General features: G+C 36.0%; 1 protein-coding gene across 1 annotated transcript in view; it reads right to left on the reverse strand.

Annotated features, from left to right (window-relative positions):
• Window positions 1-1,039: 1,039 nt before the first annotated feature.
• The window catches only part of CPD (carboxypeptidase D), a 78,601-nt gene continuing 53,253 nt past the window's right edge, over window positions 1,040-26,387 (reverse strand). Inside the window, exons 13-21 of the mRNA XM_079130771.1 lie at window positions 19,642-19,837; window positions 16,419-16,554; window positions 15,082-15,213; window positions 12,910-13,005; window positions 12,748-12,812; window positions 7,955-8,086; window positions 7,260-7,445; window positions 6,868-6,967; window positions 1,040-5,145 (exon numbers count right to left, since the gene is read on the reverse strand). Coding sequence (XP_078986897.1) covers window positions 4,919-5,145; window positions 6,868-6,967; window positions 7,260-7,445; window positions 7,955-8,086; window positions 12,748-12,812; window positions 12,910-13,005; window positions 15,082-15,213; window positions 16,419-16,554; window positions 19,642-19,837 — 1,270 coding nt within the window. The 3' untranslated portion in view covers window positions 1,040-4,918. The remainder of the gene's footprint in view (window positions 5,146-6,867; window positions 6,968-7,259; window positions 7,446-7,954; window positions 8,087-12,747; window positions 12,813-12,909; window positions 13,006-15,081; window positions 15,214-16,418; window positions 16,555-19,641; window positions 19,838-26,387) is intronic.

Raw genomic sequence — 26,387 nt, forward strand, 5'->3', positions numbered from 1 at the left:
CTTAACCAATAGAGGAATTGAGACAAAGAATGTTACAAAACTTGTGCAACATAAGGTCACATAAGAAGCAAATCAATCAGGCCAGTCCAAGCTTGAACCTCTCTGCTTTACTTCCACTTTTATTTCTCTACCCTGGACTATTAGTTCGTTTGTCAGCAGAACCTATGTTTCTTACATAACTTCTTTCCAATCTCTATTACAGTAGCAGTATCAACAAATTGTTAAATAACAAGGGAATACTGAATTCATCATCACTGCCTAAAAGGGCCAGAACACATTACTCTAACTGGGTTTTATCTAGAAAAGGACCAAAATTTTTGTTTTTGTTTTGTGACACTGGGGGCTAGAACCTAGAGTCTTGTATATGCTAGTTAACTGCTCTACCATTGAGCTACATACATCCCCAGCCCTGTACTAAATTTTAATGTTTAAACTGGGTAAACCTTTCAACTTGATTAAATACAGGGTCTTGTGAATACTAGGCAAACACTTTACCACCAAGCTACCGCTCAGGCCCTTTTTGAATTTAAAAAAAATTTTGAGACAAGATCTCCTTAAGTTACCTAGGCAGGCCTTGAACTTATGATCTTCCTGCTTCAGCCTCCTGAATAGCTGGGATTACAGGTGTGTCACCTTGTCCAGCTACCTTTTGACCCTTCTTTATATCCTAAAGATAGGGCACAGAATAGAGGAGAGTGAGCATACTATACTGTTAAAATGCTGCATTCCTACTATTTGTTGTATCATTGTACAACAACTGAACATATCTAGTGGAATTACAAACAGAAGTGAAGTGTAGCTACTATATGCCATGAATACTTCAGAAGAAAGTTTTCAAGTCAATTCATAAAGACAGAAATGTTCTATAGGTGACACCCTGAATTCCCATCCTGGTACTATTCTTTCCCTAGAATAGGTAAAAAAAAAAAAAAAAAAAAAAAAAAAAAAAAAAAAAAAAATTATATAACTTTAAAACTGGAACTATAATTGTCTGATCTATTCCTTTTGATAAAAGATTATGAGACAAAACACAAAGACAAACATCATAAAATAACTTTTATACAGGATTAGTAGATCTGTTTACATATAAAAAACAGAAAGGACCTCATTACAGTTAGATTTCACATAAATTACACAGAATGACTTTTTAAAACTACTATTCAACTTCATTTAAAGTCCCTTTTAAAAATTTCATTTTGAAGGCACAGTGCATGAAATAAACCATACTGTAGCACTTGAGATGAATGGGTATTGGGCATGTCATATAAACAGCTATATATAGTTCTGGAGCTGGGGAGCATCATTCTAAAAAAACAGAGAGGTGAAAAGAGCATTAAAAAAATACCATTACCTCCAGAAAATCTGCAGCATGGCCAGCATAGAATGTAACTAGTACACTCATGTTATGCCATTTATAAAAATCATAATCATACATATTTACATAATTTTTATCCAATTGCTTCAAAATGGTAACTGACTTTCAAATTTCATAATGTAATCTGTCAAATCAAAATCAACCAGGACAATATTATGAAAGTCAAGTGGAATCTAATGAAATTATTGCCCAAAATAGGAGAATTGGGTGTTGGGAGAGATTTAGATTTCCTCATGAACTAGAAATCCAAGTTCAGTTGACATTAATCAAGGATCCTAATCATTCCCCAATCTGCTTTAATTAAAACAAATCAGAAACCCAAAGAGTTATCAGAAAGTTAAAGCCACTGAACACTAACCATAGTGGGATTTTTAGTAGTAACAATAAAGCATAAAGCAAAGATTTAAGGGAAATGCTGGGTTGCTACTGTTAAAACAGTTCCACCAGAGAACCATAATACAGGGCACTATCATAGCATTTGTAGCCAAGAAGCTTTTAATACAGCAAGGGGCAAAACCTGGCACAAGTGTCTTCTGGCATCAAGAAGATAAAACTATTTAATGCTGAGAATAAATGGAAATGGAGGAGCAGGTCATGGTTACTGAGTAACCTTGTATGAGCTCAGAAACACAATAAGCTCAGACATATGCACTACCTTTTATTTATTTGTCAACTTATAATTAGTTTTAAATTCAATATTCACTAATTTAGCAAATCCCATTCAGATGAAAGTTATTAAAGATTGACCAATCACACTGGGTCAAAAATACAATGTTTCCTTTCTGGAAGATGACAAAGTTCCAAAGCAAATTCCCTTCAATGAGATTTGTTAGCATTCCTTGACTGGATGGGATCTCACTTATTACCCAAGTGTTTCCACAAATTTATATCAAAACCAGAGTCTTTCTTTCTAAAATTACTTGGGCTTATCTTTTTGAACCACATAATTAGTACATTTATACAGGCAGACACTTTGAACATTACCTACTCAATCACTTTGCCTTTATTAAGGAGCTGGGAGGGAAGAAGGCTTACAGACTGATCACCAGGACAAAACCATGCCTTGTGAATAAAGAAAGGCACAACTCTGATTTGGGCACATATCTTAATACTGTGATACTTACTTGCCTACATGACTCCAAGGAAATGAAAAGTCTCTAGGAGAAACACTGAAGAAAGGTATTCTCCATCCCATATGGCTTCAATGCCTTCAGTTGTTAATGTGGTCTAATATTAGATTAGATCCACAAATAAAAGACAGAGCAGGGCTGAGAACACAGTCTTAGTAGTCATGGATCCTGTACATTCATGTTCATAGGTAACAGGCTGAGAAGGCCTTGTTTTCCAACTAAATGCATTATTTAGCAAGTAATAAAGACTGAGCAGAATTTGGTTTTCCTTCCAGGAAAAAGTAATAAAAGAACTATTTGTGTGTTAATTTCTTTAAAAAAAAATTATACATAGCTAAAAGGCATGGCCTTTAGTCACTGAGATGTATGTTATAGATACATTTAATTCAAGAAAGAAGTAAACGTAAAGGTATCCTCTAGTGAAGACCACTGCTTTTAAAGCAAAGGCTGTTGCATCAACTTGGTTTCATTTCTAGTTGCAATGTCCCAAGCAGGGCCAGTCACTAGTAGGCCCTTTGTTGGTTCTCTGACTTTGCACTCTTGAAAATAAAGCTGAAAAGAGCAATACATCACATCTTTAAGGAAATGTAAAATGTTATTAGAAGAAATTAAATCACGTATATTTAATATTAGCATTCCACAAACTATTCTGTGTATGTGGTGATACGATAGGTGGCAGAATTTAGAGTTGCTAATATCAGGATTAACATCAAAAAGGTTTAACGTTAAGTCATTCGAAATTATCACCACATTTATTAACAAATATTATGACCTCATTATTCCTGTAAAGCAAAATCTCTATATTATAAAGCCACTTTGGATGTATTTCTCACAAAACCTGGTTGAATGACCTAGGTTAATGGAGTAAACAACTCTACATGAAGACTTTGGGATAACTGATACATTAATGGATATGAAACACAATTTGAAAAGATGAGAGCTAGTTTTTGATCCCCTGATTTAGTACAAGTTCAGCAGCAACTTGGCCATTAAAACATTCAAAGGTATTAAACCATTAAATCATTGGTAAGACTCATACTTACAAAAAGCATCATTTCCACTGTATAAGACAGACACAATAAAATGCAAAACTTTCAGGTCTTTGCCTGACTGGCAGTGAAGATGTCACTTTCACACCACAGCATTTTACCACACGGCAGTCCATAGTTTACATTTTTTTTTTTTTTTTAAATGGAGGGAGCCATAACTAAAAGCTTTCAACTGAACTTTTAACAAAATTGGATGGTCATAAAAAAGAGACTGTCAAATGAAACATTAGGACAAAGAACCCCATCACTTGCAGAGGACTATGTGAACAAGACTGACTGGGCTATTTTTAATGATAGTATGCTATTACTGAGTGAAGGCTCGGGCTGGAGCATGAAGTGTAGATATTTTGTGTTCAAATGTACAGTAAGAATGTGCAAGTAGGTCTCTTCCACACTACCAGATATTTTCAATAGAATTCAGATTTCTAGATGGCTGGGTCATTTGAAAACCATAGGTGTACAACATAGAAAAAGGTTCAAATTTAGGAAATATTAAAGAATTAGGCATTCCTAGGATAAACTAGTGCTTCACAGATAAAAGCAGCAGCACCTGTGGATTTTTACCAAGTTAAAAGATAGGCAACATGAGTTTCACCTTTTGCTAGATCTCCCTCTCAGCTCCATTCAAGTGGACAATGAGACCTTGCACAATAAAGTCAATGAGTTCTCCCTTAAAATGGGGATATTTAGAACTTTACTAAACCTTACAAGAGAGGTAGTAAAATCTTGCTTACAACACAGCCTACCATTTCTGATCTAGCCTGGAAACATGTAGAAAACAAATATGGAAGCCCATTTATTCATTTCCTAATGTTACATATGTTTAAAAATCATTCAATCCATTAAACCTGAATAAGAGTAACTCCAGCTATCTAATAACTAGAGAAGAGTACTCCTCAGTAGGTTGAGAATACTTCGAGTTTTTAAAGCTTTGTGTCAGAATCTGACTGCTGTCCCTGCTTTAATGTTTCTGGATTCTTTTGGCCTTTAAAATAAAGGAAAAAAAAAAAAAGCTAAAGCCACTAGTAAACACCCAATGTGTAAAACACAACATCCACTAGTTGGCTTTATGCTGTTATTACATAAGCTCCAAATAGCTTGTCTTAAATTAAGAAGAAAAACAAAGTGGCTGTCCCATCTCTGCTGCATAAATAGAAATCAGATTTTTTAAAAAGGTTAAGAGTACTTTAAGGAAGGGAAGTTCAAAACTGCCAGAGAAATTCACAGAGAATACAGACTTAGCAGGTTAACTTCCCAAAGCTCTTTGAAGAAGCAAGATAGTCTCTCCTCTTAATGCAGTGTCTCCCAAGAGGAACTGTAATTTTGCTTGGTACTTATGCTGGGAGATATGCAAAGTGTATTTTTCAATGTTTGCTAGAATATAATGTTTCCTCTTCAGTGTCCGTTTCATCCTGGAACTCATGGCTTAGGAGGGACTTCTTGGAGCCAGTGGACATCATGCGAATCTCATCTTCATACTCATCATGATGCTGCCTGAGCCGATGAAAGCCATCCTTGTGTCTGTTGGACTTGATTGAGCATATGCACCAAATAATGCAGGCTGTTAGGATCAATGCCGACATGGTGGCTCCTGCCAAACGAAAACCATCATGTGGGGACATATTGAAGATTATGAATAAGCAGTTACTTACAATGACACTTTAAAAATTTTTTTTGGTAGTTATAGATGGACAGAATGCTTTTATTTTATTTGCTTATTTTCATGTGGTGTTAAGGATCAAACCTAGTGCATCACACGTGCTAGGCAAGCACTCTGCCACTGAGCTACAGCACCAGCCCACAATGACACTTTTAGTAATATGTTCCTCATTTACTTTATTTCATGTATTTAAGAACAAACTTTTATTTATGGTAGAAGCAGTACATATACAGTATGCAAAATTAGAAAATGCAGATGAGCAAAAACAATAAAAATCAATATGAAAACATCTACATCTTTACATTTCTATTACCCAGAGGTCATTTTCAATTCACTTAGTGCATATTTTTCCTGATCTTTGTTTATGCATGTGTATGTACATGCATTTTTTTCTTTTTTGACAATGAAACTTACATTGTTATTCAACAACCTGCTTTATATCAATCACTGACTTCCACTTTTCCTTTCCAGTGAATTTTCATTCAAAACCTCTTCTTTATTTAAAATTTGCATACAGCATTATCAAAATAAGAGTCTTAGTTAAAATAACAACCACAACAACAACAACAATAATAAAATTTAAGGGGCTGGGAGTGTGGCTCAGTGGTAGAGCACTTGCCTAGCATGTATGAGGCACTGGGTTCGATTCTCAGCACCACATACAAATAAATGTTCATCAACAACTAATAAAAATGTTTAAATAAAATAAAATTTAAGTTCACAATAGCTAATGGGTGGTAGAGCCAGATTTAAACCATGCTTGAATCCTAGCTACTGTGTCTTTAACCACTAAGTTTTTCATGCTTTCATCTGGTTCAAGCTAAGAACTCTTTCAGTGCTCCATGACAGGCTCTATGATTGCACCATATTCCTAATGTACCACTTTCTCTCCACTAAGGGTCTCTCCTGTATTCACATTATAATAAAACTTAGTAATTTTGCCTCAAGTCTACGTTGTGTTTAGAAGTGAGCCAAGATTCTTTTGTGTCAAACAGATAAAATACAGCTGAGTATTAATTTTATCACATTTTTTCCCTTAAGCTTTCAGTAATTCAAACAGTGTACAAATTAAACCTAGGAAAAAAACAAACGTTTCCTCTTTCCTGGATCTTGGAAAACCAGAACTAATGTAAGTCAAAGTCCTTGGAACTTATGACCTTAATATAAGGCAAATCATCCATTCAACAACTATTCATTAAAATCCACTACCTACCAACCATGGTTCTAGGCTCTGGGGATGCAGATAAACTCCATGCTGCCCATAGCTTATGTTTTAGTGGGAGAGATTGAAAATAGACAAATGAGTATAAATATATATGTGTATATGTATGTACACACACACACACATATATAAAATCTGATGGCAGGTAGTTATAAGTGCTATAATGGAAAAAACATGGGGAAGAGATAGTGACATGGATACTATGTTATCTAGGGTGATCAGAAAGGCCTCTCTGTGGAGGTGACACCTGATAAAGTGAGGGGGCAAGCCAGGAGAACATATGGGAAAACAGTGGTTTAGGAAAGTCATGTTTAGATAAGGAGACATTAAAAAAAATGATTAGCTGCAGGTGATTATGGAGGTGATCAATCTCAAACTGAAATAGCAAAACTGGTTTTAACTTCAACTACTAAAAGCTAAAATTTCTTTACCTGATACAGTTACCACAAGCTCCCTTGGCAAACCAAATATCCGGTTATCTGTGTCAAAGACTATTACCACAGAACTAGCTGCATCATGATGCACAAAGACCTGGAAAGATAAAGTACAACCATTATGAAAAAGTTTACACAAGGCATATTATATCTCTGCTACATTTTCAGGGCCTTTAAAGCAAACCACAGAAATGACTCATTGTCATCCAAAGTATACAAAAACGCTATAAAAATTTCCCTTTTGTTGCCAAAGGGATTACCAAAAGATAACAAGTTACCACAATCAAGAAGTGGTTACACTTTTTATTTTATTCCCTTCATGCATCAATAAATACAAGTATTATTAAAAACAAGAATTTACATAATGCTATTCAATTTGAGTTTCTTACCTGTGAATGTTGTTGCTGGTACCCATCAGCAATGGCATTGATGTTATGGACACCTGGGGCTAATAGTACATGGAAATAACCTCCCTCTTTTGTGTGTACTTTTATTCCTTCATTGAGTACAATTACTGCTTTAGATATTGGTTTTCCAGTCTTATCTTTAACAAATCCATGAACTCCCTTGTGAACCTGAAAAAAATGATTAAAATATAAATTATATTTTCATGCCAGATATTCTAGAGGCAAGATTGAAGCATGACCAAAAACAAATGAACACCACACACAAAACACCTGAAAGGCTGGTTTATTCTTTCTTCCCCACTGAACCAGATCACATTTGTTACTCATTAATGCTTCAGAGTCATAGGGATAGAGAGAAAAGAGAATGCTGATATAGTCAAAGCCTAAAGCATTAGAATCCAATCTTCCAACGCCTTTCCACCATAGTACCCTGACTCCAGGAACTGTGTGACAGCCAGATTGAAGAACTTGCAATACCTCACAAGGTCAAATTATTTTTCAGATATGTGGCTGTATGACACTTATTTAAACAACATAACATGAATAAAACTCTCTATATACTGTGTTATTTAAAATAAAAAATACAGATTTTTTTAATAAAAGATGAAGACAACATTTTGATAAAGGTTGAACATACTCCTGGGAGTATGATTCTTAGTTACAAAGGAAAGACTCACCTCTACTAACATGCTAAGAAGAGATCTTTTATTTTCTACCCACAGGGAAGGGAGTTGTGCTGCACTAGGAAAGTAGCAGCAGCTTATGTATACTGTGATTTCCGGGCAATGGCCGTAGGTGACGCTATAATCCTGCAATATAAAGTACAAAATTAAATGTAGGAAAATTGATAAGAAAGAAAAATAATAAATGGAATAAAAGGAAAACTTCGGTGATATAAACAAATATCTGTAATATATTTTACAGCAAATATAAATAAATAAACCACTCTGTATAATAATGGGTTGAAAACATGACAGCTCCTAAGAGAACCACTGAGGACAGGTCAATATCTAATTCATTTTTGCATCTCCAGTATTCACTACCATGCCTGGTAGGTAGAAGGGTTCTATTAGGATCTATAGAATAAATGAATAAATTTATAAGTACATGCAGAGAGCCAGCTTCCCTTTATATCCTGGAACTTCACTACTGCTCTTAAAGCTCTAGAGATGAATAAACTCCTGGCCTGGGGTTGTGGCTCAGTGGTAGAGCTCTTGCCTAACATGAAGCACTGGCTTCAGTTCTCAGCACTGCATATAAATAAGTAAATAATAGTCCATTGACAACTAAAAAAAATATTAAGAAAAGAAGAACAAGCCCCTGCTCTCTGATACCCTCAGTCTGAAGTCTGCTGGTGATAATAGCCACTGCCTACAATATAGCATTTATCCAAACACAGGAACTGCCTGGGTGAGCAGGTTCAAAAACTTCACTTACACCTTTTCCTCCCAAACATGTTCTTTTTCCAAATTTGGTTGATGGTATTAATGAAATCTCTTGTCTTTGACTCCTCTGTCTCACCATCAGCCATAATTTGCCAAAACCTGTCAATTTCACCTCTGTTATCTCTGAATTGTTATTCCTTGACTCTTTCCCATTGCTACTATCTTAATCTACCTTTTTTTTTTTGGTGGTGGTACTGGGGATTAACCCAGGGCACTTTATCATGGAGGTATAACCCCAGCCCTTTTATTTTTCATTTTAAGATAGGGTCTTACTAAATTGCCCAGGCTAGCCTTGAGTCACTGGGATTACAGGTGTGAACCCCCATGCCCAGCCCGTAATCCATGGTTTGGTTTTGTTCTGTGTTTTTTTGCAGGGGTACCGGGGATTGAACTCAGGGTCACTTGACCACTGAACCACATCCTCAGCCCTATTTTGTATTTTATTTAGAGGCAGGGTCTCACTGAGTTGCTTAGTGCCTCACTATTGCTAAGGCTGGCTCTGAACTCCAGATCCGCCTGCCTCAGCCTCCTGAGCCACTGAGATAACAGTCATACCATGCCTGCCTCCTTAGTTCACTTTTAAGAGGTTAATTTTTCCATACCATAGCTCAGATCATGTCACTATATCCTCACTCAAAGACTTCAGTGATTTTCCATTCCTACATACAACATTCAAGAAAACTGAAGGAGCTTCAATTTCCATCCTTGTCTCCATCACACCTCATATTCTAACTAAACAAGACTGTTTATCAACCTCTGTCCATATTGCTTTCTCTTTTTTGCTTCACCATCTCTGTCCTAAATCCTCTCTCCTCTATAAAGGGAAGGCTGCATCTTTGATTAGGTGTAGTTTTTAATTTCTCATGGCATGTTAAGAGCTGCTTTTTTCTAGATGAAATCAATTAACTCTCTAACAGTCATTGCTTAATAAGCCAGGGAATATGCCATTTTTTCACTATTATAGCAAAGTGTCTGACATAGTACATTCTTAGTAAATAAAGTAGGAAAGGGAGGCAGAGATGAGAATTACGTCAATTTTCTGGCTGCATATGTGAATGCAATGACCAGCTAACCATCCATCTGATTTGCAGTGGGTGGACCACCAATTAAAATGCCGTCAAAAAGAAACTGTAAAGAACACTTACATAAATGGAAAGGCATACATGTTTATGGGTAGGAAGACAATGTTATTAAGATGTCAATGCCACCCAAAGTGATCTACAGATTCTGCACAATTCTAATAAGATTCCAACAGCTTTTAATGCAGGAAAAACAAACAAATGAACGAAACAAAAAACAATCCTTAAATTACAAGGAGTCTTGAAGAGCCAAAAGGACCTTTAAAAGAACAAAGTTGAGTCAGGTGCAGTGGCCCATGCCTGTAATCTCAGCAACTCAGGAAGCTGGGGCAGAAGGATCCAAATTTGAGGTTAGTCTCAGTAATTTAGTGAGGCCCTCAGCAACTTAAAACCCTACTGCAAAATAAAATATAAAAAGGGCTGGGGATGTAGCTCAGTGGTAAAGCACTCTGGGTTCAATTGCCAGAACAACAGCAACAACAACAAAAAAAACAAAATAAAACAAACAAAAAAAATCAGAATATACCAAAACAAAACCCAAAGTTGTTGAAGGACTCACACTTACTACAAAGCTACAGTAATTAAAGCAGTGGTACTGGTGTAAGGGCAGACATGTAGACCAATGGAACAGAATTGAGATTCCAGAAATTAATCCATACGTTTATGGTCAATTGATTTCTTTTTAAATTCAGGGCCTTTCACATGCTAGGCAAGCACTGTCTAGCACTGAGTTACATCCACTGTCCTTTTAAATTTTATTTTGAGACAGGGTCTTGCTAAGATGCTTAGACTAGCCTTGAACTTGTGATCCTCCTGCTTCAGCCTCCTGAATAGTTGGGGTGACCATGCCTGGCTTGGGTCAATTGTTTTTTTGACAAGGTGACATGCCAAGACCATTCAATGGGGGAAGAATAGTCTTTCCAACAATGGGGCTGTGCCAACTGGATCTCTACAAAAAAACAAATGAAATCGAACTCTTATCTCACACCATATACAAAAAATGAACTCAAATGAGCTAAATCTGTAACTTTTAGAGGAAACATGGGTAAATCTTCATGACTCTGGATTTGGCAATGCATCTTAGATATAACAAAACCATGAGAAAGCAAAAAATAGATAAATTGGACTTCATCAAAATAAAAAAATCTTTGTATATCCAATTCACAATAGCCAAACTATGGAACTAGTCTAGGTGTTCATCAACAGATAAACAGATAAAGAAAATGGAGTTTTATTCAGCCATAAAAATACAGAATTGTCATCTGCAGAAAAATGCATGGAACCTGAGACCCTTCTGTTTATAGATATAAGCCAAACTCAGAGGTCAAGGGTCATATGCTTTCTCCAAATGTAGAAGACAGAGAGGAAAAAGGAGAAGAAAGTGGGGAGGTGATAACATGAAAAGCAAAAGGAATCAGAGAATAGAGGAAAGAGTCAGAGAGGTAGGGGAAGTAATGGGAGGCAGGGGAGTGTTGGGGAGGGATACTGGCCAAATTATATGGTTATATTGTGTGCATGTACTAACATTACCATTATGTACCACTATAATGCACCAATAAAAAATTGTGAAGGGGAAAAAAAGAAAAAAAAAAAAAAAAAAAAAAAAAAAAAAAAAAAAACACTGTGCCTCAAAGGACATGAACAAGAAATTTAAAAAGACAAAATACAAAATGGGAGAAAATATTTGCAAATCATATATCTGATAAAGATTCCATATGCAGAATATATAAAGAATCTTCATGAGTCAACAACAAAAGATAAATAACCCAATTTTAAAATGGGTCAAAATGTGGTGGTAATGCCAGTAATACTAGCAGCCCAGGAGCCTAAGGCAGGAGGATTACAAGTTTAAGGCCAGCCTGGACAACTCAGCAAAGCCCTAAGCAATTTAGAGAGACCCTGTCTCAAAATAAAATATAAAAAATGGGCTGGGATGTGGTTCAGTGGTAAGTGCCCTTGGGCTCAATTCTCAGTACATAAATAAATAAATAGGTCAAAGATCTGAATGGATAGTTTCCCAAAAAAGATATACAAATAGCCACCAAACACATGAAAAGATGCTCCAATATTGTCAGCCATCAGGGAATGCAAATCAAACAACAAGATACAAGTTTATGCCAATTAAGACAGTTATATAATTAAAGTAACAAGTGTTGGGGAGCATATAGAGAAAATGGAATCCTTGAACACTTCTGGTGGGATTGTAAAATGGTACAGTGGCTGTGGAAAAGTTTGGGGGTTCCTTAGAAAATTAAATCGAAATTTACAGGACTCAACTTCCAATCCTGGTACATATGCCCAAAATAAGTGAAAACAAGGGATCAAACAGACACTTGCATACCTATGCTCATTGTAGCATCATTTGCAACAGTCAAAACACAGAAACGACCCAAATGTCCATCAACACATGAATCAATAAACTAATGCAGTATATACACAGATTAGAACATTATTTGTCTATAAAAAGGAATAAAGTATTGATACGATACAAAATGGATGAACTCTAAAAACATCATGCTAAGTGAAAGAAGTCAGACACAAAAGGTTAAATATTGTATGAGTTCACTTATATGAAATATTTAGAATAGGAACAGTCATAGAGACAGAAAGTAGATTATTGTTACCAGAGCTATAGGGAGAGGGGAATAGGAAGTTACTACTTCGATGATACAGAATTTCTGTTGGGTCAATGAAAAAGTTGTGAAAATAGATATGGTGATGGTCATACAACAATGTAAGTATAATTAATGTCATTAAATTATATGGTTAAAATGGCCAAAGGGGAAAAAAGACAGAGACTACTATCAGATTAATTTAAGCCTAAACATATTAGGAAAGCCATGAGGCAGATGTCATTCACTATGCTATATCAGAAAAGTTACCTATTCTTTCATTCAGTGGCCAATATTCATAATTCCATTCTGACAGTGTTCTCATAAAGCATACCTTCATGCTGCCCAGGTGACTATGCCATTCTGCTCCACGCATCACTCCTCCTGGAATATTCTCATCTATAAAAGCATTGAGAGATATAGGGTCAAAGATCATAAGGCAAGACCCTCCCCAAAGGAACCACAATTAGTAACAAAGGATAGGAAAAACATCTACCTGACTTATTTGGGCAACTGGGCTGGCCCATATGCATTGATGGATGATTATTTGCATAAAGAGATGCCAAATGTTTCAGAGTCTCTTTGTTCTCCACTAAAAAATAAAAATTAATAAGAAATCTAAAAGATTTATGTCTAAGTTCAACATCACAAATATAAGTCATCTTCTTCTAATAAATCTTACACCACACTGAAGATTACTAAGACATTACAATTAGTTACATGGTTTTGTTTAGTCCAGGATAATCAGACACAGAAGACAATCATCATCCTTACATTAAAAGGTATTAATGGTAAAGCTATATAACAGGCTAAAAAACAAACTTGTTTTGGTGTGGCAAACTGTGGCCCATTAATAATATCCCTTATAAGTTGTACTAAAAACAGCACAAACTACCCCCATGTGCTATGATTCCACAAAGTTTCAACAAGTAACTGTTTAACTCACCACAAAATTGCAACCTGTTAGTTGAGGTTTAAAGCAGGGAAGGGCAATTCTATACTGCTGATATTTAATTACAAGAGAGTTTCTTCTAAACTCAAAATGGATTAAGGACCTCGGAATCAGACCAGAGACCCTGCAAATTATAGAAGAAAAAGTAGGCCCAGATCTTCAACATGTCGGCTTAGGACCAGACTTCCTCAACAGGACTCCCATAGCACAAGAAATAAAAGCAAGAATCAATAACTGGGATAGATTCAAACTAAATAGCTTTCTCTCAGCAAAGGAAACTATCAGCAATGCGAAGAAAGAGCCTACAGAGTGGGAGAATATCTTTGCCAATCATACTTAAGATAGAGCACTAATCTCCAGAATCTATAAAGAACTCAAAAAACTCTACACCAAGAATGCAAATAACCCAATCAACAAACGGGCTAAGGAAATGAACAGACACTTCACAGAAGAAGATCTACAAGCAATCAACAAACATATGGAAAAATGTTCAACATCTCTAGTAATAAGAGAAATGCAAATCAAAACCACCCTAAGATTCCATCTCACCCCAATCAGAATGGTGATTATCAAGAATACAAGCAACAATAGGTGTTGGCGAGGATGTGGGGAGAAAGGTACACTCATACATGGTGGGGCTGCAAATTAGTGCAGCCACTCTGGAAAGCAGTGTGGAGATTCCTTAGAAAACTTGGAATGGAACCACCATTTGACCCAGCTATCCCACTCCTTGGCCTATACCCCAAGGACTTAAAATCAGCATACTACAGAGATACAGCCACATCAATCTTCATAGCTGCTCAATTCACAATAGCCAGATTGTGGAACCAACCTAGATGCCCTTCAATTGATGAATGGATAAAGAAACTGTGGTATATATATACAATGGAATATTACTCAGCCATAAAGAATGATAAAATTATGGCATTTGCAGGCAAATGTATGAAATTGGAGAATATCATGCTAAGTGAGATAAGCCAATCTCAAAAAACCAAAGGACGAATGATCTCGCTGATAAGTGGATGATGGCACATAATGGGGGGTGGGAGGGGTTAGTGTTAGGGTTAGGGATGGGGGCAAGAATGGAAGAAGGACTGTATAGAGGGAAAAGAGGGGTGGGAGGGGTGGGGGGAAGGGAAAAAATAACAATGAATCAAACAACATTACCCTATGTAAATTTATGATTACATAAATGGTACGCCTTTACTCCATGTACAGAGAAACAATATGTATCCCATTTGTTTACAATAAAAATTAAAAAAAAAAAAAAAAAAAAAAGAGTTTCTTACCATAGGTATTGTGCTGTTTTTTTGGATTTTCATTCCCAAGGTCCCCACACATAATAATTGCCTAATAAATGATCATGTACTGAACTGAACAGATGTTTGTAAAAGATGGCTAGACTCAATAAAGCTAGGCCTTCATTAGATCTGATCTATCTTCTCTGAACTGTTGATTATTTATATATATACAAAACATATATACATATAGTATAGACAATATAATGTATACTATATATACAGTATACACTACACACACACACACACACACACACACACACACACACATAGTATAGGCAATCTTTTTGGGGGGATTGGCTATTTGTTCATAGAGTGTGCTCAAATACCATTCAAAAAATTTAGAAGGGACATTATTTTAACTTGGAATTTCTACCTATGCTTATATAGTATATAAGTGAAATGACATTGTACATACCTGTCTGTACTGGCTTGTCATATGGGTATGTGACTAGCACAGAACCACCATCTAAAGCAACAGAAAGACTGAAGTCTTGTTTTTGAATTAAATTTTCAATAATGGCTTTAGTCTCAGGCTGGGAGGCATTATCTGAAAAAGATAAATACCAAATATAAAATATCAAGTTCTAAATTTTAGTGTATCTAAGAAAATATTCTCTACTTGAACACAATCAAAATGCTAACTTCCAAATTTGTAATTACAAAATTTGTAAATATTTATTTCTCCATAAACTACTATCTCAAATAAGAAATATATACTCTAGAAGGTAGGTTATTTTGAGTTTTACAAACATCAGGATAATGTGTATAATTAATGATGTTAAGCAAGTTTAAGAAAATTCTTACTGAGAAAAAGATGTATATGTCCTGCTTTAAAAAATAACTGAGGGCCAGGTGTGGTGGTGGATGCCTGTAATCCCAGAGACTTGGGAGACTAAGGCAGGAGGATTGCAAGTTTGAGATCAGCCTCAGCAAGTAAATAAGGGGCTCAGCAACTTAGAGAGATCCTGTCTCAAAATAAAAAATAAGAAGGGGTAAGGGATGTAGCTCAATGGTAAAGTGCCTCTGTGTCCAATTCCCTGTACCAAACAACAATAATAAAAACAACACAAACTTAGGGAATATATCACCCACCTTTGAAACAAAATAAAATTTTCAAAAAGTATGGTGTTTTCTGCAGCATTGTTTGTAAAAACAAAACATTAGAAACAAAGTAAATGTCCCTCATTAGAAAGTGGTTGAATAAAACAGGGTATTGCCATACATTAATGGCATACCATGCCATTGATTTAAATGTGATATTGGTCAAATTATATTGTTATATTATGTGCATGTAGGAATATGTAATAAAAATCCTATTAATATGTACAACTATAATTCACCAATAAAAAATGTGGAAAAAATGGTAAAAGTGCATAAGTACTGAAATGGAAAGACATTAATCATAAATTTAATGAAAAAAGTTACAATCCTGTCAACTTGGGATGCTGAGACAAGAGGATCACAATATGGAAGGGAGAGAGAATACATACACATCCTACACAACCAGTGATGAAGCACCTCAATAATATTGATTGAATTTCTATTTTAAAAAACTTTAATTACTTTTGCAAATGAAAAAGGAGAGAAGTTCAAAATGTTTTTTGGATGTCTGTATTTATTTATACCTTGTAATCATAACCTAGATATGAAAGTACTCCATTACCAACCTACAAAATGGGATCAACCAATCTCCTAGCAAAGAGAAAGAAAATTATCTCCAAAGAACTTAAATGGTCTAAAAATTAGTCTTACTTGTGAAATCTGTATCCAAGTCTTTACCACGGGCATTTGTTTGTCCTATCTTTGAAGTACAGTCTTTTTCTTGTGCTCGCTCTCGCCCATCTGGATTTAGAGAAGGGACAATCACAATCCTGGTCCTGTCAATCAGCTAAAACAGAAATTAATAAGTTTAGCTCTGTGTGTAATTAACAGATACTTTTCCATACCTCAGAGAATCTTTACTGTTCATTTAAAATATCATTTAAAAGGAATTTAAATTTTAAAAAATTTTAAAAATAAAATAAAATTCCTTTTTGCTCTAAATAAATTTAAAAAGAAGCAAAAAAACCCAAGGGATCTCCTGATGACATAGGGGCCAGAAAACAATACCTGCACCCCAAATCCAGTCTATTTCCTGCTTTCCTTTGTGAGGTTTTATTGGTATACAATCATGTCCATTTGTTTACATGACTATTTTTGTGCAATAATGGCAGAGTTGAGTAATCAGAACACAGAATGTGTTACAACATAAAGCCTAAACTTTCTTTTTTTTTTTTTAGTTGTAGATGGACACAATGCCTTTATTTTATTTATTTATTTTTATGTGGTGCTGAGGATCAAACCCAGTGCCTCATACATGCTAGGCAAGCGCTGTATCACTGAGCCAAAACCACAGCCCATGAAGCCTAAAATTTCTAACAATAAATCAGAATAAGTGATGTTTGGCTTATTTACTCTAGTAATAATAGTCTATAAGTTGAAAATATTTGAGACCCTTTAATTCACTGGTTCATAAATCTCTTCCCTGGGTAAGATTTTTTTTTAAGGTATACCTTGGGTTTTACCACTGGCCTTCTGAATTAGAATTTCTGGTGATTACCAGGTATGTATATATTTTCTTTCTTTTCTTTTTTGGTGCTGGGATTAAATCCAGGGACACTTTGACACTGAGCTGCATCCCCAGTTCTTTCAGCTCTTTTTATTTTATTTTTTATTTTGAGACAGGGTCTTGCTAAGTTGCTTAGGGCCTCACTAAATTGCTGAGGCTGGCCCAAATTTGTGATCCTCCTGCTTCAGTCTCCTGAGCCACTTTCTGGGTACTTCTGAGCCTTAGCTCAAAACAAAGGCATTCTAAAGTGATCTCAACTTATGAGTGCAATTCAAGTCCAATTAAATCAGTAAAGCAAGTTTCCATAAACTAGGAGTTTTGAAATTTTTATTAGGTGGTTTACCTAAGATTTGTCATTTCTTATAACCATAAGACCAGTAGGTCACAGATACGGTTAAATATATGAATAACCCTGGCTGGGGTTGTTATTTAGTGGTAGAGCACTTGCCTAGCATGCATAAGGCTCAGAATTCAATCCCTAGTACCACAAACAGAACAACATATATCTAAGGAGATTTTTTTTTTTTTTTAATTGGGGGGGCAGTTCTGGGAGCATAAGGAGTTTCTAAAGAAAAACTAATGCCTCTGGGGATGGAGCCCAAGCATTGGTATTTTTTAAAACCTCGTGTGTCTAACGTATAGCCAGGGTTGAAAACTACTGTCTGAGATATGCTCCCATTTTAAAAAAAGAATGAAAAAATATCTTTGAGATACTACCTGCAACTTATAATAAGTCATCAATGGAATTTTTGGTAAAATAATTTTTGATCAAGTCTGATTGAAGTTCATCTTGCCTAGTTACACAGGTCCCTTCTGATCCTTATCATGACATTGGTTCTTTCCAAAATTTCTTTTGAGGGAGGCAGTATGTTACAAGAAAACCCATGGAACTTTAGAGTGAGTGAGATACACTGTTTTTTTGTTTTTTTTTTTTTTTCAATTTTTTTAATTTACTTACTTATTTACAGGAAAAAGGACACCAAAATAGATTCTACTCTTGGGTTTAAATGCCAATTCTACCAATTACTAGCTGTACCACATACTATAATTTAATGAATACCCCTGTCTTTGTTTCCATATGTAATTGGAGATAATCATTTTCACAGAGTTGAGAATTAAATTAATGATATATGTAAAGCATACATAGTACCTGGCACACAGTATATATTCAATAAATATCAATTCTTTTCCCCTTTACTAAATTCATTATAGACAATGCCAATTAATGAGTATTCTAGAATAATGCACTCTTTCCTTCCTTTCCCTGAGACAATACTAAACTAGACTGCTTAAACATACATGACTTTGGGGCTGGGGCTGTGTCTCAGTGGTAGAGCTCTTGCCAAACATGAGTGAGGCACTGGCTTTGATTCTCAGCAGCACATATAAATAAATGAATAATATAAAGATCTATCAACATAAAAAAAAAAAAAAAAACACATGACTAAGCCCCTGGATTAAAGTTCTTGTCTGCAGTCCTGAATGGTTAAAGTAGACAACACCATATCACCGTTTGTAAAGTCTCTTAGCAGCCAAGACATCCAACAATTTCTATGTATTACATCAAAAGAAAACTATGACTTTCATGACATTTTTCAACATAGTTTTCTAGTTATAAGCAACTGAAAATGGAAGTTCCTCAAGTTAGAATGTATAGAATTTTAAGTAAAAATTATAAGGGGTATCTTGACTTAAATAAAGGAGTAAAGAACTGAATGCAAATATCCAGAATTTTCTCCTCACTGCCTCTTAATATATACAAAGATATATAACAGAGGGCTAGGGATGTAGCTCAGTGCTAGAGTGCTTTGCGTAAGGCCTCAAGTTCAATCCACAGAACCACAAAAAGGAAAAGAAAAAAGAAAGAAAATGAAAAAATATAATAGAAAGATACTAGTAATAATGAGCATATACAAAGATCATTCATTTTTAAAGAGTAACACAATGTACTCAGCATAAAATTTAATTTAAGAAACATAAAATTTTTAAATGGTATCCTGATGTCCATGTCACTGAACTTTTTTTTTTCCTGGTACTAGGGATTGAACCCAGGGGTGCTTTACCACTGAGCTATATCACCGGCCCCTTATGCTTTTTTTTTTTGAGACAGGGTCTCACTAAATTGCTGAGGCTGGCCTCAAACTTGCAATCCTCCTGCTTCAGCCTCCCAAACTGCTGGGATTACAGGGGTTTTTTTTGTTTTTGTTTTTGTTTTTGCGGTGCTGGGGATCAAACCCAGGGCCTTGTGCTTGCAAGGCAAGCACTCTACCGACTGAGATATCTCCCCAGCCCGGGATTACAGGTTTGTACCACTGCACCCACCTAGTTTTTTCCTTTTAAAGCATGTCAAAATAGACTATCTCTTACTTGGGTAACAGCTGGGTTCTTTTTGTAGTTCAGGCAGAGAAATTCTGCCAGAGCCAAAAGCAGTTCAGTTCCAACTGGAGCATTTCCGTGAATACCAGCAACAAAACGAATCTTTGGTTCTTCAGGTTCAGATACGTTGGGTTTATTGGAGATTTCAAGGGACCATATGTGACGATATTCAGCACTCTGTCCCAAACTTTCAAAGGCCAGAAACAAAAAGCAAGTAATCAAGCATTATATTATTAACACTGATTTATGTATTTTTAAAAGGAAAATGAAAATAAGACATTAAAAGGCTTTAAAAAGTCTTTATAGAAATAATCATGTCAAAAAACCTTAAGAAAACTGGTTTTCCTTGACCAAAGAGAGTCAAATAGAAGCAAAATAGTATCAGATTTAGGAAGGAATTTGATTTCATTCAGCATTCCTCCAAATTTGGTCCTCTTCCTACCATCTTCACATCTGTCCCATCTTCTATGATCTATGTCTTTTAAATTAACTCATTTAAATTTTCATTATGGAAATAATTAAATATGTGTAGAGAACCTCCCTTTTAACTCCATGTCTATGTAAATAACACACTTTATACTTTACTGTAAATGCAGTATCAGTTTTGCAAATAAAAATAATTCAACGAAAACAAAACAATGGTCAAATGTTCTGCTTGCCCAAGAGCTGCGAGTTTTAAGACCTTCTTTCTTTTCTATATGGGGAGATTTACTACAGTTAGACAGGAAAGCATATTAACATTAAAATTGAGAAAGGTTAATAGGATAAAAGATTATTGCTTTCTCATCATGACATTCAATGATACTGCCTGTCTGCTGATGTGCCACCTAAAACTCCTATCCCCCACCACCAGCAGGCATGCCCCATTTAGGGGAAATAGTTAATGGAAAAGCACATCTTGAAATAGAAGTTTAAAAAAAATGTAAGCTAACTAGATAGCAAAACAGTGCCTAATTTGGGGATTATTTTAAAACAGGAAAGCTTATACCCTCTTTATGGCACTACGATAGATGATTTTAAAACCTGAATGAGGCAGAAATATTCAAGAATAAGTCAAGGAAGGGAGGTAATTGGTATTGCCAAAGTAAATAACATGCTTTGCATCTATAAACAGTATAAGTCAGAATTCAAGAAGCTTTTCTGGTAATATAAAAGGACCAATAAAGAAAGGCAAAAAAATAAAAGGCTAGATAATGTTCATTAGAACAGAAGAGAACTATAAACTCAGGGCAAAACATGAAGTCCCCAACTACGGTAGATAGGCCATAAGAATCAACTAATCAACTAATCATGGAAACAGTTTTGGAGTAACTGTAACAAGAACTGAAGAGGACAGTACCTGCAGGTTTGATTACACGTGGCTGCCGCATTTTGAGACAACAGCCAGGCCACGTAGGACCCCTGGCTGGACTGACTGAGCCCCATTTCTAGGATCCCTCAGCCCGACCGACCACTCCCTGCCTCTGGGGCCCTTACATCAACTGACTGCTCCCTGCTGCCAGGACCCCCAGACCAACTGACGGCACCCTAACACCGGGAACCCAGGCGGACTGATTGCACCTGGCCTCCAGGATCCCACAACCACACCAAACACACTGGACCCCCAGGACCCCTGCCAGACCAACTGCATCCCGTCTCCAGGACCTCCAGCTGACCATGTCTACCCCTGAGCTGCAACTCCCCATTTGACAACACATTTCGAAGCCAGAGTGGCAATCTTGAATAATCCTGGAAGCCATAGCTCTGATCTTCGGGTGGGGCAAATCCCATCCTGAGACGCCGGCTGGAGGCTTGAATCTCATTCTCAGGTACCTCTCATGCATCAGGCTACTGAACACTGGGAGGTTTTATTAGTATATGACTGTTATACAGTAGATTTTCTTTTTTCTCCTTTTTAAAAAAAATTTAAGTTTTTATTTCTTTACTTTCTTGCTTTCTTTTCCTTTTGTTTACCTGTTCCCTCAGAGTCTCTTTCTCCCTTTTTTGCATGCTAACATCCGATTTCTTTTAATTACACTCTCACCCTTTCTATTTTCTAGAACTTCTGTATATTCTTTTCTTATCCCATTAACAGCCATATTCTAAATCCCTCTGCATCCTCTTTGTCCTCCATTAGAAACTGCAGACCTTATTGCAAACCTGTTTGTTTTACCAAAGATAACATTTGAACTCATTTTGTTTATTATGACAATTTTGTTATTGCCCCCATAGGGGCTATTTGGTCTAGGATTGCATAGTGTCTGATTTGGGCACTGCTAATATTGATCTCCCTTAAAGAAAGGGTTTTGGGCCACTATAAGCCTATAGGGGGAAATCTGCAATACCCCAGATCTGCACTGCTAGAGGGGAAGATACATGAACAACATGAAAAAACAAGGGAAGAAAATGATCCAAACAAATCTAGATTCCATAGTAATAGAATCCAATGACAGTATGTTAGAAGAAATGTCAGAAAAGGACTTCAGATTATACATGATTAAGATGATTTGCGAAGTAAAGGATGAGATGAGAGCAAATGCAGGCAATGAATGATAATACCAATAAGCTGAAAGAGCACCTGCAGGAAGCAAAAGATCATTTCAACAAAGAGATAGAGATTCTCAAAAAATACCAAATGGAAATCCTTGAAATGAAGGAGACAAAAAACCAAATAAAAAACTCAATGGAAAGCATCACCAACAGACTAGACCACTTGGAAGACAGAACCTCAGACAATGAAGACAAAATATTTAATCTTGAATATAAAGCCCAAACAGAGAAGATGGTAAGAAATCATGAACAGAATCTCCAAGAACTATGGGACATCATGAAAAGACCAAATTTAAGAATTTTATTGGGATTGAGGAAGGCACAGAGATACAAACCAAAGGAATGAACAACCTATTCAATGAAATAATATCAGAAAATTTCCCAAACCTGAAGAATGAAATGGAAAATCAAATACAAGAGGCTTACAGAACACCAAATGCACAGAATCGCAACAGATCCACACCAAGGCACATTACAATGAAAATGCCTAACATTCAAAATAAAGATAGGATTTTGAAGGCCGCGAGAGAAAAGCATCAGATTACACATAGGGGGAGACCAATACGGATAGCAGCTGACTTCTCAACCCAGACTCTAAAAGCTAGAAGGGCCTGGACCAACATATTTCAAGCTCTGAAAGAACATGGTTGCCAACCAAGAATCCTATACCCAGTAAAACTAACCTTCAGATTGGAAGATGAAATAAAATCCTTCCATGATAAACAAAAGTTAAAAGAATTTACAAATAGAAAGCCTGCACTACAGAATGTTCTCAACAAAATATTCCATGAGGAGGAAATGAAAAACAACAATGGAGGTCAGCAAAGGGAGGAACTACCTTAGAGAAAAACCACTCAAAGGAGAAACCAAGCCGACTTAAAAACCATAAATAAGCCAAATGACTGGAAATACAAATCATTTCTCAATAATAACCCTGAACGTTAATGGCCTAAACTCCTCAATCAAAAGACATAAGACTGGCAGAATGGATTAAAAAGAAAGACCCAACAATATGCTGCCTGCAAGAGACTCATCTCATAGAAAAAGACATCCACAGACTAAAGGTGAAAGGATGGGGAAAAACCTACCATGCACATGGACTCAGTGTAAAAGCGGGGGTCTCCATCCTTGTATCAGATAAAGTGGACTTCAAGCCAAAGTTAGTCAGAAGAGATAAAGAAGGACATTTCATACTGCTTAAGGGAACCATAAATCAGGAAGACATGATGATAGTAAATATTTAGGCCCCAAACAATGGTTCATCCCTGTACATCAAACAAATCCTTCTCAATTTCAAGAATCACATAGACCACAACACAATAATTCTGGGCGACTTTAACGCACCGCTGTCACCACTAGATAGATCTTCCAAACAAAATCCAACCAAAGAAACCACAGAACTCAATAACACAATCAATAACCTAGACTTAATAGACATATAGAACATTCCATCCATCAATGAGCGGATACACTTTCTTCTCAGCAGCACATGGAACCTTCTCGAAAATAGACCATGTGTTATGCCACAAAGCAGCCCTTAGGAAATGCAAAAAAATAGAGATACTGCCTTGTGTTCTATCAGATCATAATGGACTGAAAGTAGAAATCAATGACAAAATAAAAAAAGGAAATTACTCCAAGACTTGGAGACTAAATAATATGCTATTGAATGAAACAAAAAACATCAGGGAGTAGATTTAAAAATTCTTAGAGATCAACGAGAACAATGATACAATATATCAAAATCTCTAGGACACTATGAAAGCGGTACTAAGAGGAAAATTCATTGCATGGAGCGCATTCCAGAGAAGAATGAAAAGTCGACAACTAAATGACCTAACATTACAGCTCAAAGCCCTAGAAAAAGAAGAACAGAATAACAGCAAAAGTAGTAGAAGACGGGAAATAATTAAAATCAGAGCTGAAATCAATGAAATTGAAACAAAAGAAACTATTCAAAAAATTGACAAAACAAAAAGTTGGTTCTTTGAGAATGTAAACAAAATAGATAAACCCTTAGCCACGCTAACAAACAGAAGGAGAAGACTCAAATTACTAAAATACATGATGCAAAAGGAAATATCACGACAGACACCACTGAGATACAGAACGTAATGAGAAGCTACTTTGAAAATCTGTATTCCAACAAAATAGAAACTACTGAAGACATTGACAAATTTCTAGAGACATATGCTCTTCCCAAACTAAACCAGGAGGACATACACGATTTAAACAGATCAATATCAGGCAATGAAATAGAAGAAGCCATTAAAAATCTACCATCCAAGAAAAGCCCAGGACCAGACGGATTCTCAGCCGAGTTCTACAAAACCTTCAAAGGAGAACTCATTCCAATACTTCTCAACGTATTCCAGGAAATAGAAAAGGAGGGTACCCTACCGAACTCATTCTATGAAGCTAGTATCACCCTCATACCCAAACCAGGAAAAGACACATCAAGGAAAGAAAATTATAGACCAATATCCTTGATGACTATAGATGCAAAGATCCTTAACAAAATATTGGCAAACCGTATCCAAAAACATCCTAAGAAGATTGTGCACCACGATCAAGTGGGGTTCATTCCTGGAATGCAAGGATGGTTCAACATTCGTAAATCAATAAATGTAATCCATCATGTCAATAGACTTAAGGATAAGAATCATATGGTTATTTCAATTGATGCAGAAAAAGCATTTGACAAAATACAACACCCCTTCATGCTCAAAACACTAGAAAAAATAGGGATAGTAGGAACATACCTGAACATTGTAAAGGCTATTTATGCTAAGCCCATGGCCAACATCATTCTTAATGGAGAAAAACTGAAACCATTCCCTTTAAAAACGGGAACAAGACAGGGATGTCCTCTTTCACCACTTCTATTCAACATTGTCCTGGAAACTCTAGCCAGAGCAATTAGGCAGACTAAAGAAATTAAAGGGATACAAATAGGAAAAGAGGAACTTAGGCTGTCACTATTTGCGGATAACATGATTCTATATTTAGAGGATCCAAAAACCTCCTCCAGAAAACTTCTAGACTTCATCAATGAATTCAGCAAAATAGCAGGCTATAAAATCAACAGGCATAAATCTACAGCATTTTTATACGCAAGCGACGAAACAGCTGAAAGGGAAATGAGGAAAACGACTCAATTTGCAATAGCCTCAAAAAAAAAATAAAATACTTGGGCATCCATCTAACCAAAGAGGTAAAAGGTCTCTACGATGAAAACTACAAAACATTAAAGAAAGAAATTGAGGAAGACCTTAGAAGATGGAAAGATCTCCCATGTTCTTGGATAGGCAGAATTAATATTGTCAAAATGGCCATACTACCAAAAGTGCTATACAGATTCAATGCAATTCCAATTAAAATCCCAATGACGTACCTCAGAGAAATAGAGCAAGCAATCATGAAATTCATCTGGAAGAATAAGAAACCCAGAATAGCTAAAGCAATCCTTAGCAGGAAGAATGAAACAGGGGATATCGCAATACCAAAACTTCAACTATACTACAAAGCAATAGTAACAAAAATGGCATGGTATTGGCACCAAAATAGACAGGTAGATCAATGGTACAGAATAGAGGACACGGACACAAACCCAAATAAATACAATTTTCTCATACTAGACAAAGGTGCCAAAAATATGCAATGGAGAAAAGATAGCCTCTTCAACAAATGGTGCTGGGAAAACTGAAAAGCCATATGCAACAGAATGAAACTAAACCCCTATCTCTCAGCCTGCACAAAAATCAACTCACAATGGATCAAGGACCTTGAAATCAGACCAGAGACCCTGCATCTTATAGAAGAAAAAGTAGGTCCAAATCTTCACCTTGTTGGCTTAAGATCAGACTTCCTAAACAGGACTCCCGTAGCACAAGAAATAAAAGCAAGAATCAATAACTGGGATAGATTCAAACTAAATAGCTTTCTCTCAGCAAAGGAAACTATCAGCAATGTGAAGAGAGAGCCTACAGAGTGGGAAAATATCTTTGCCACTCATACTTCAGATAGAGCACTAATTTCCAGAATATATAAAGAACTCAAAAAACTCTACACCAAAAATATAAATAACCCAATCTACAAATGGGCTAAGGAAATGAACAGACACTTCACAGAAGAAGATGTACAAGCAATCAACAGACATATGAAAAAATGTTCAATATCTTTAGTAATAAGAGAAATGGAAATCAAAA

This window comes from Sciurus vulgaris, assembly GCF_902686455.1.
Source record: "Sciurus vulgaris genome assembly, chromosome: 3".
Classification (NCBI taxonomy): Eukaryota; Metazoa; Chordata; class Mammalia; order Rodentia; family Sciuridae; genus Sciurus; species Sciurus vulgaris.